At 42.0% G+C, this 11,973-nt stretch overlaps 1 protein-coding gene across 3 annotated transcripts in view; it reads right to left on the bottom strand.

Moving 5' to 3' along the window:
• Nucleotides 1–11,973, bottom strand: part of Adam17 (ADAM metallopeptidase domain 17) — a 48,300-nt gene that overhangs the window by 8,044 nt on the left and 28,283 nt on the right. For all 3 annotated transcript variants that reach the window (XM_021201897.2, XM_029540828.1, XM_021201896.2), the window contains 5 exons: nucleotides 10,078–10,191; nucleotides 7,975–8,119; nucleotides 7,772–7,860; nucleotides 3,963–4,115; nucleotides 1,030–1,229 (listed from right to left, as the gene is read on the bottom strand). In XM_021201897.2, the coding sequence (XP_021057556.1) occupies nucleotides 1,030–1,229; nucleotides 3,963–4,115; nucleotides 7,772–7,860; nucleotides 7,975–8,119; nucleotides 10,078–10,191 (701 nt within the window). The remainder of the gene's footprint in view (nucleotides 1–1,029; nucleotides 1,230–3,962; nucleotides 4,116–7,771; nucleotides 7,861–7,974; nucleotides 8,120–10,077; nucleotides 10,192–11,973) is intronic.

An 11,973-nucleotide genomic window follows, 5' to 3' on the forward strand; every position in this document is an offset into this window, starting at 1 on the left:
ACACACACACACACACACACACACACACACACACACACAAAAGAAGTAGAGGCAGGCAGGTCCTCTGAGCTGGAGGTCACCTTAGTCTACAGAGTGAGTTCCAGGATAGCCACAGCTACAAAGAGAGACTCAGACTTGGGGATGTGGGGGATGCACCAGTGGCCAAGAAACAAAGCAGCCTGAGTCCCATACGACTGCCAACAGAAGCTACAAGTTAGAAGGTGCGGTCCACAGATGGTTTATTCACCCAAACACAGGTCTCTTAGGGGACATAGAAATAGAAATGTCGGTACCTTCCAATTTGGAATTTGCTTAATTATTAAACAGCACCTCCACATTATTCTATTATTTGTCTTCTAATAGCATTACCTTTGATTGCTCCAATATTTTGCTACTGTAACAGATGGAGCCATGAGTAGGCTTATTAAATCAACTTTATTTATTTTAAAAAGATTTTGGGGGCTGGTGAGATGGCTCAGTAGGTAAGAGCACCCGACTGTTCTTCCGAAGGTCCAGAGTTCAAATCCCAGCAACCACATGGTGGCTCACAACCATCCGTAACAAGATCTGATGCCCTCTTCTGGAGTGTCTGAAGACAGCTACAGTGTACTAAAATGTAATAAATAAATAAATCTTTTAAAAAAAAAAAAAAATTTGGGTTTTCCACATAGTCTCACTGTGTAGCCTTGGCTGGCCTGGAGAGCTTACTGTGTAGACCAGGCTGGACTCCCATTCACAGAGAACTGCCTCCCCTGCCTTTCAAGTATTGGGATTCAAAGTAGGCCCCACCGTGCCTGGCTTTAAAAAGATATTTTTAAAGCTCCAGTGAACAGCTAGTGCAGGCAGTTGTCACCAAGCTAATTTTAAAATAAACATAAATCTTAAAACACTAGGGAGGTGGAGGTAGATTGGTCTCTTTGAGTTCCAGGAGAGCCTGGTCTATCCAGAGAAAGTGCCAAGTTGCCTGCATTTGCAATCTCCTGTTACCTGGACCTTCACTATCCCCTGCCCCTGTGGGAACACTCTCACCTGCACTGCACACCAGGCTTCAATGTGCAGTCACTATTGCAGCAGGTATCGTTGTTCAGGTACATAATACCCGGGTCACACTCCTCTCCTTCATCCACCCTGGAGTTGCCACACACCTTGTTGCTGCGCTCCTGGAAGCACTCTTGAGCCTTACTTTCTATGGTCTTGTAGATGGACTGTTTACTGCAGTTTGAAAACATCTTAAAAGGAAACAAGGCCATGAGAATGGAAAAGACCAAGATGATGCACTCCCAGGCAGTGCTACTCTACAGACAAACCTACTGCACAGCCCCCACCAGTGCCACCACTGTGTCAAGCAGTCACCTGCAAACACCACAGTAAGAAATCACTGAAATAAAGTAAATTGAAGAGACCAATGATCAGACATTGATTTACTGACTAATTTACTGAAAGCATTGTCTGTACTACCTATTGCTAAGCATGACCTCACTTGCTGTCTGGAACAGAATGACCAGGAGGAATAGCTGAAACAATGGCTGCTGTAGACTGCCACCTAGGCTTCTGGAAAACCTTGCTTGCCTGCCCAGCCCACCCTGTGCTTTTAGAACAGTGGTTTTCAACCTGTGAGTTGTAACCCTGCATATCAGATATTTACATTATAATTCATAACAAAAGCAAAATTACAGTTATGAAGTAGCAATGAAATTAATTTTATGGTCGGGGGTCACCACAACATAAGGGCTGTATGAAAGGACTGCATCACTAGGAAGGCAACAACTTGTCTAGAATATAAAATGAAGAATTCAAACTGAACTATCTGGCTTTGGTTTACTACTGACTTTGGTGTCAACGAGCTTATTTCAGAAAGATTGCTAAAACATTGTTTCCCTCTAGCCAATACAAAACAGCTATAGTGTTTACTTCATTTTTTGTTTTAAGACAAGGGTCTCAAAACAGCCTGACTCCTGGCCTAGAACTCTCTAGACCAGATTTGCCTTGAACTACCTGATCCATCACCTGCCTCTGCCTCCCGAGTGCTGGGGTTAAAGAAGCTCATCTCTGTGCCCCACAGGTCAAAATGGTTAGTGACCTTAGATGAGGACCTAAACCATCACAGCCAGCAAGAATACCTCTTCATTAGCAGTTAAACTCTCAAACAAAGGGTCTCCAGGGCGTAGAGTGTGCTGAGCACATAGTGACCAAGCTGTCACTGGCTTTGTGTCCACCATCGCTAAACCCTAGTCTTGTATTTATACCTTTATCTACAACCTTGCTTTTCTTTCAGTGTCCTTCTCAAGGAGATCACAGCCCTTAGCATCCCTTCTTTCTTCCCACTAATATCAGCATTCACAGCTCATGCAGCACCATAGGGCAGCTGCTTGTTGGCCCATTTAGTAGCAGAGAGGGCTATTTGTCCAAGTGAAATGAAAGAACCACCTTATTTCTATAATCCTATAGCTCTTTTCACCTAGTTAAAAAAAATGTTTAAGAAACTCATGAACTGGACAGGGTGGTGTACAACTTTAATCCCAGTACTCAGGACACAGAGGCAGGAAGATCTCTGTGAATTCAAGCCGGATCTACACAGAAAGTTCCAGGACAGCCAGGACTTTATAGTATAGAGACCCTGTCAGGAGGGGAGGGGAAGGGAGGGGAGGGGAGACAAGAAAGGAAGAGATTAATTAATTAATTAATTAAGGGCCTCTGCAGGTAAAAAGGTCCTGCTGCCAAACCTGGTAAGCACAATCCCCAGATAAAAGGAAAGACCCCCAAAAGCTGTCCTCTGAGCTCCACACATGTCATGGCACACACATGACATCCACAAATAAATACATGTGAAAAAGTATTTGAAAAAACTCTAAAGCATGGAAGATGCATAGTAGTTTTTCATAAGGAGAGGGAGATACGAGTTGGGAAAACTAAACTGTTAGGAGAAAATCTGTACTAAATGTGATAGATGCAGGACAAAACCAACTGTGCTTCACTGACAGCTCAGCATCCCCCAAAAAACCAGTTCTACCCACACTCCACTCCCACTAGCAGGTTCTCACAGGCCATGGGGATTTCCACAGAAGAGGAAGTAGCATCATGTGCTTTCCCTTGCAGCAGAGTGTAAAGTTAAACAGTCCCAAGCTGGCAGTGTCCTCACAACCAGAGCGATCCAACGCGGAAGCCACATGGGAGTTTTCCCTCACTGGGTGTTGTATAGCCTACTGGAGAAGCGTCTAAGCATGCAATGAAGAGACAACAGTCTCACTGATGCTCACGCCCTTCACCAGCTTCCACGTGGCTTCATGGTTTTCTGTATTTACCCATTTTCTTGTCCATTTTTATTAGGTTTTTTTTTTTTTTTTTTGGTTTTGTTTTGTTTTGAGACGGGGTTTCTCTGTATAGCCCTGGCTGTCCTGGAACTCACTCTGTAGACCAGGCTGGCCTCGAACTCAGAAATCCANTATAGCCCTGGCTGTCCTGGAACTCACTCTGTAGACCAGGCTGGCCTCGAACTCAGAAATCCACCTGCCTCTGCCTCCCGAGTGCTGGGATTAAAGCCGTGTACCACCACGTCCGGCTCTTATTAGTTGTTTTTAAGAGTTTTATTAAGGGTTTTATTAATCCCTAGTACAGAAGGGAGGGAGGAAGAGGAAGGAGACTAGGAGGAAGGGTGGTGGCAGCACACTGTGAAGTACTGCTAAATTAAATGAGTCATATTGTAAATAAAACTGTCGGGTCATCTTTAAGGCTGAGCTAAACACCCTGAAAAGTAGGACTCAGACAAAATCACTAGTATAGGGACCCAAACTTACATGTGATTAATCTTTACAAAACTTCCAAATGACAGCTGTAAGCACTCAGTATTTGGCAGTTCCACCTCTAGGGAAACACTTAGGGATGGATACTTTCCTGAGCCCCCTTTCTGTTAACATGGCCATCACCTTCTTTCCTACCCCTGAAAACAATCAAAACACACATACCTTATTATTCTCATGGTCACCACTCACAGCTATGGGATACATAACATACTTTCCTCCTTGGTCCTCATTTGGGGCACATTCTGCTAGCCCATCAGGGTCATGTTCTGCTCCAAAATTGTGTCCCAATTCATGAGTTGTAACCAGGTCAGCTTCCTTAAGAATCAGGTAAAGAACGTATGTAATCATCAGTTATTTTTGCCAGTTGAGCCCAGGCTGTATTTTTCAGACCAAATGGAATTATTATTATTCCCATAAATGGTTCATACCCACATACACCTATCATATAACCCACATAAAAAACTTTTTACACTTATTTGTGCAGGGGGCAGGGGAGCATGCAGCACAGTGAATGTGTGAGGTCAGAGATGTTCTGTACAGTATCTACCTGCTAAGCCATCTCCCTGTCCTCAATAAATATAATTCAGGGTTGGAGTGGAATATGACTCAGTGTTTAAGAGTGTCATTGCACTTGCAGAGTTTAGGTGCAGCTGCCTGTTAACTCTAGTTCCAGGAGATCAAAAATGAGTGCTCCTGTGTCCATAAACACACGTGGGCACATATGCACACATATAAACAATATGTTCATTAGTTGACCCCTGACTGCCACATGCACAGATAGGGAGAGGAGGTAAGAGGGTGCGGGGTGGGGGCTAGACGCCAAACACCTGTATGGTTTCTTTTTCCATCCTCCATCAACAGTGCCAACTCTCCTCCCGATACTCAAACCCACGCCTTGCAGGATGCAGCTTAGGCTGTCTCACCCTCTGAGCCATCTCAACTGTCTGTCCCGAGGCCTTTAACACTTCTTGGGAGTAGAAAACAGTAACAGGATGCTTCAGTTCAAGAATGAATACCACCCTTACTTCTCCTCCTTCAGAAATAAGGAGGACAGAGAACAAGGGTAGAGGGCAAGAGCTGACAGGTGCCAACAAAACTTTTAAAGTAAAACAAAAAATATACAAGTTTTTAATATTAAAAAAAAAAAAAAAAGCCGGGCATTGTTGGTGCACGCCTTTAATCTCAGCACTCGGGAGGCAGAGGCAGGCGGATTTCTGAGTTCGAGGCCAGCCTGGTCTACAGAGTGAGTTCCAGGACAGCCAAGGCTACACGGAGAAACTGTCTTGAAAAAAAAAAGTTAAGGGGCTGGAGAGATGGCTCAATGGTTAAGACCTCAAGTCTCAGCAACCACATGGTAGCTCCCAATCATCTGTAATGGGATCCAATGCCCTCTTCTGGGCTGTCTGAAGATAGCGATAATGTACTCATATACAAAAAAATAAATAAATCTTAAAAAAAAAGTTACTACAAGCATGGAAGAACAAAGCTACACAGAACGGGGATGTGAAAGTAGAGACTACTATAACCAAAACCAAAGGTCAAGGACAATGAACAAATTAAAACATTATGTAGGAAACAACAAGAAGACAAATGGAAAGCAAGACAAAGCATTAAGCAGCAACAAATAATTTGCTAGGAACTATAACCCTAGGATCAAATACCTGGTTTAACTAAGCCCCAAACAGAACAGACAAGCTATCCAGCCTACCCTACAGTACCAGGTACTTGGGAGGCAGAAGGACTGCACTGGCTTAGGACATTAAGGCTACCTCAAGTGACACACAGTGGAGGATGAAAACCACACACACACAAAGTCATCTAGGAAATAGCACAAGAACACTTTTTTAAAAACCAATTTGGGTATTTTTTTTTAATGAATCCTTTTTATTTATTTTATGTATTCGAGTACACTGTGCCTGTCTTCAAACACACCAGAAGAGGACATTGGATCCCATTACAGATGGTTGTGAGCCACCATGTGGTTGCTGAGACTTGAACTCTAGACCTCTGGAAGATCAGTCATTGCTCTGAAACACTGAGGCATCTCTCCAGCCCCACAGGAATACTTTTAAACCTGGCTTCTTGATATGTGCCTGCAAACCCAGCACTCAGGAGACTGACACAAGTGAATCTCAAAGTCAAGTGAGACTCTGCCTCACCAAAATAAGCACATCAAACAAAAAGTAAGCACTGTGCATAAGGACAAAAGGATCTCGATTAAAGAGTTCCAACTGCTCCACAAAGGATGGAAAAAAATCTAAAAAGCCAAGTGGTGGTGGCACATGCGTTTGATCCCAGTGGATTTCTGAGTTTGAGGCCAGCCTGGTCTATAGAGCAAGATCCAGGACAGACAGGAAGGACCACATAGAGAAACCTTGTCTTGAAAAACAAACAAGCAAATAAACAAAATGATAATACTAATTATAATAATAGAGATGATTGATTTTAGTTATGTGCCCTCAGTTTCTGGGTGGATATGTTAGTGAGTCCAGTGCCTGGGGAGGCTAGAAGAGGGTATTGGATCCCTGGTGCTGGGAACCAAACAAAGGCCCCATGAAGACCAGGAAGCAGTCTTAACTGTGGACCCAGCTTTCCAGCCCCATGTAGTCAATTTTAAGCTCAGAGTGAACATACCAGTGTATCATATAATATTTTTCCTACCAATACCTACTCTCCCCATTTTAAATATACTTGGCTTTTTGAAACAAGGTCTCTACATAGTCCTAGCCAGGAACTCACTAGACCAGGCTGGCCTCAAACTCAAAGAGACCCACCTGCCTCCTTCTCCTGAATGCTCAGATTAAAGGTTTGCATCATCGTGTCCAGCTCTCTTATTTTTAAAATGCCCTAATTCTGTACTGAGCAGCAACATATTCAGCTAAAGTAGGTACCTTCCTGCCCTGGTGCTATGGGCACTCATGTTGCCAACTAGTGCCCGGGGAGGAGGCATAACCAGAAACCAATGGGTGAGGCTTGGAGACAAGCGTTGGAAGAAGGACAACCTACAGAAGCTATAGTCTCTTCCTGCTTTCCTTACCAGAGACAAGAAGCACCTTGTCCCTCTGAGACTGTAGCATGAGGACAGAGGGCTTGTGCTGAGAAAGCTAAAGGAAAACCAGGGAGACCCAGACTGAGAGAACTCTGAATGTCCCAGTATATACCTGGAGAAGGCTGACTCAGCTACCATAACTCAGAAAAATAAGCCCCTATTTAGGCCACTAATGGTTACTGTATTTTCTATTATTTATAGGAAAATACACTTAAACAGATCTATCTACACAAAAACAAGGTTTTTTGTTTTCTTTATTTTGTTTGTTGAGATAGGTCTCAAGTATCCTGAGCTGGCCTTGAACTTACTAGATTGGCTGAGAACAATCTTGAAATGTTGATCCCCCTACCTCCACCCTCCCAAGGGCTGGGGTTGTAAGTGTGCATCACTCTCCTTGGTTTTATATGATATATGCTAGGCCAGCATTCTACTAACTGAGCTATATCTCCAGACTCCAAAACAAGACATAACAATCTTTGAGGAAAAAGGGGTCACAAACAAAGGCTAGGGACTCATACCCTTTTAATAGCCTATGAAGACCAGCAAACAACAGAACAGTGCCTTAACTGCTTAAGGGCAGAGCACACAGTGGCATTATCCACCAAGTACACATTACTGTTTACAAAGATACCACTGTAAATATGTAACTAACATACTAATGCAATGGATTCCAAATCTGTCCTGTTTAAAAACAAAAACAGAGACTAGAGGGTTGGCTCAGTGGTTAAAAGCACTTGCTGCTCTTCCAGGGGCTAAATGCTCAATCTCAGCACGAGTATCAGAGGGCTCACAACCGTCTACTGTAACTCCAGCTCCAGCTATTTCAACATCCTCTTCTGGTATCTGTCGGGAGGCTTGTGTGCATGTGGTGTGTACACACATTATTTTTTAATAAAGTTTGTAAAGAAAATCAAAAACGTACCTTTGTGAGAATGGTTTTACCATAATTTTTAGTACTAGTCAGACCACTATTTAAATAGATGTTTTTCTTCACAGCTGGGTTGTAATAAGCTAAAAGAAAAAGGAAACAGACAAAAACTGCCTTTTAAACTGAGAACTAAAACATAACCCAGTTAGCTTTCTCTTTCGTCTCTCAGTGTCATAGCAGTGCAATGATATACTGACCTTTTGGACAAACCCCTCCATGACTGTTTGCTCTGGGAGAACCAACGTAAGCTAATCCAAGAGTTCCCATATCAAAATCCTGGTACGTGAAAAGATGAGCCAGGCAGACTTTAGATGCTTCTTCAGCTATATCAAAGCTAAATTGCTTTAAAAAGAGGGAGTTCTTAATTAGCTTGTCATCATTCCAAATTCAAGGGCACCTCAACATTACAGAGCAGCTGCAGCTCAGCACTAGCACCTACAATGGCTTGTTACACCAATGCTTTCCCTAGGGCTCCCACCTAACTGGGCAGCTAGGAAGCACAGTGGTCATGAGGTGGTGGGCAGCACTCGGGCACCTTTCATCTACTCAGAATGAAAGCACTGCTCTCCCATGGAGAATGCACCAGGACTCGAGCAGCCGCAATTCCAAAAAAGACTGCAGCCCCATGCTACAGTATGTCAAAGTATTTCAAGAGTTTAAGAGTGCTGTGTAGGGGTTATTTTTAATTATTTGGGCTGGGAAAGATTTTTATTTGAATTTAATAATTTTTATAATCCAAGAAAGTTGTAAATAAGTTTATTAAAAAAAAAGCACACATTCTTAATTTTATGGTAACAAAATAAAAAATTTAAATCTATTTTATCCCCACAACCTGAGGCTGAGGGAAGAAAATGTTAGCAGCACATTTGGGCCCACAGGAAGCAGAGGTGTGGCTGGTTAGCTGTCTCAGAACTCGGGAGGTCTGGTTGCTCAGGCTTACCCTACGCTTGCCAAACTGTAGTCATATCAAAGCTCATACATTCATGCTCTGGCCCTGACTAACTTAGAATGCAGCTGTACTGAAGGCAGAGTCTTTACCAAAGCAAGTAAGGTCATATTCACAGGCCCTGATTAAGGAAACCACCTGTTCTCTTATGAAAGCTACTTTGGGGAAATGCCTGTTAATTCGTTTGTTTGCACTGCTAGGATCCAAATCCAGGCCCACATGAACACAACCTCAGGATGTGCCACACTAAAACTGCATTTCCAGCATCGCCTGTGTCTTCATGAGATCAGGACACAGACACACACAAAGGAAGACATCAGATGCTAAAGAGAGGCCTAAGGAGAAATCAACCTCATATTTCTGGTTTCCCAAGCAATGACAAAAAAGTGCCAGTGGCTTGACCCTCTCGGGCTGCGGCACTCTACTAACAGCAGCTGGAGCTGACACATTTGCTGAGACTTATCGCAAAAGCAAATGATATGCAGGCCTTTAATCCCAGCATAGGGAGGCAGAGAGAGGCAGGAGGATCTCTGAGCTCAAAGTCAGCCTGGTCTGCAGAGCAAATTCCAGGACAATCAGGGCTACACAGAGAAACCTTGTCTCAGAAAAACAAGCATCACCTACAAAATGAAACAAAAAGATACTATATAACCTCCCTCTGGGAAGCTGGCAGAGAGAATTACATACACCAGTATTATAAACATGCCACACCATCTCCATCTGGGGGGGAGAAATGATAAAAGCCTTTAAATGCATTCAAGTTTGAAATTTAATCTTGTTCTTGTGTGTGCATAAGCAAGAAATTCATATACACTCACCTGGACCAATACATTGAAACTACAAAATTAAAAAACAAAACAAAACAAAACATCCACTCAAATGTTTCAAGCTGCTAAATTTGTAGTCATTTCTTACAACAGCAACAAGAAATTAACACACATCCCACTACTGTAAGCCAATTTACTATAAAGCAGTAATAATATGTACAGACACTGGAATCCTATAGCAGTACGCTAAAGTAAGAAGGCACACAAGGATGCTAACATTCTTCAAATTCATTACCAGAATGAAAATGTTTAAATTTAAATCTCTATAGATCTCAAGCTATATTTATGCTGGCCAATACATGTTCTTTGGTAAGTATTGCCCTGAAAGACTTGTGATTAAGTTTCAGAGACCTGAGGTACAAAACATTATAAAAGTCTACATAATGATGATTCATGTCCATTTCCAGAGAAGGGCCACTGTGCCTAATTAGATGCTCAAAGATATTAAGGCTTCTACCATGTTCCTTCACTAGTATAGATACATGTATGTGTCAAATATTAAAAGAACTTTGCAGAACATGACCTACCTCTAATAACATCTTCACATCCCAAGCATCCTTCTCTTCGTTTGGGAAACTTTTTGCCATATTGAAGTGTCTTTCACCAGGTTTTACCTCTTGTGGAGACTTGAGAATTCGAATCTATACTTAAGAGAGAACATACTTAGAACAATTCCAAAACATCCTAAGACACTGCCTGCATTATTTCATCACTTCAAAACAAACAACAAACAAACAAACAGTATCATCTGGCCAGGTGTGGTGCCACACACCTCTATCCCAGAACTCCAAAGCCAGAGGCAGGTAGATCTGAGTTTAAGGCTAGCCTGATGTACATAGTGTGTTTCAGGATGGCCAGGGCTGTGTGGAGAGATCTGCCTAAAAAATACCACCAAAAACTCTCAAAGCCCAGCATCTGAGAGCTCAAGAGATCTCAGCATATAGGAGCACGTGTTCCTACGCAGGACTCAGGTCTGATTCCCAGCATTCAGTATGCAAGTTCATAACCTTCTATAACTTTATATCTAAAAAATAAATACTCGGGAGGCAGAGGCAGGTGGATTTCTGAGTTCAAGGCCAGCCTGGTCTACAAAGTGAGTTCCAGGACAGCCAGGGCTATACAGAGAAACCCTGTCTCGAAAAATCATAAATAAATAAATAAATCAGCATCTATATAACTCTAGCACTTGGTAGGCAGAGACGGGACATCACTACAGTTCAAGGGCAATGGGCTACATTGCCAAAGCCTGACTCGAAAACTAAACACTCAAGCTGTAATACACACACACACACAAGCACGCACACACATGCACACATAATTATCTACTCCCATAAAAAATATTTTGCAGCCCAAATTGTTTAGCTCAAATATTTATTGCCCAAAACAAACTGAAAAACATATGATATAAAAAACATGTCAATAAATTATTTATAAAGTTATAAATATACTATATTGTTACAACCTCCACATTTGGAAAAAAAAAAAAAAGAGAGAGAAAGAACTTGGATTACATGAACCTAAGATATTTATTACAATTATAGCCAATAATTTAAAAACAAAGGGTTGGGATGAACACCACTTTTGTACCACAGTATCGGAGACTATTTAAAAAAAAAAAAAAAATGGAGCTTCCCCTTGCATGTGTGTTTAAGACAAATTCCTATTAAACTAAGGACCTAAGTTAGTTTAATTAAGAAGAAAAGAACAAAGGTTTTTGATCACAGTCTTTGGGAAAAGGGTTAGGGCCTCCCTTCTGTCTGCACTGACATTACATAAGTGTAAGGAGAAAGTCAAGGTCATTTCTGATAAGTAACTGGAAGCCCAACACGACTGCACACCTAAATTACACCCTCCAATTCACCCTCAATGGATTAAAGAAACTGGTATTTCTGTTTCCTATATTACCATGTTCTTTGATTATTTCCAAACCTGAACATAGTGTAGTGATTTTAAAACCACCGAGTCTGCTTTACATTATCAATAGGGAATAGTATCTAACAAAACATAAAATAAAAAGCCAAAGGGCCAAGAGTGTACAGCATATTGTAAGAGTGTTAAATACAGCCAGGCGTGGTGGCGCATGCCTTTAATCCCAGCACTCAGGAGGCAGAGGCAGGCGGATTTCTGAGTTCGAGGCCAGTCTGGTTTACAGAGTGAGTTCCAGGACAGCCAGGGCTACACAAAGAAACCCTGTCTCAAAAAACCAAAAAAAAAAAAAAAAAAAAAAAAATGTTAAATTGCTGTTATCTAGGCTGGAGAGATGGTTAATTGTTAAGAGTACCAGTTGCTTGTTCAGAGAATTCAGGTTCAGTTTTCAGCATCCATATGCTGGCTCTCGTTTCCAGATATTCCAATAACCTTTTCTGACTTCTTGAAGGCATCAGACATGTAGGCAATGTACATACATACATACATTCAGGCAA

The sequence above is a fragment of the Mus pahari genome, chromosome 7 (assembly GCF_900095145.1).
Source record: "Mus pahari chromosome 7, PAHARI_EIJ_v1.1, whole genome shotgun sequence".
Lineage (NCBI taxonomy): Eukaryota > Metazoa > Chordata > Mammalia > Rodentia > Muridae > Mus > Mus pahari.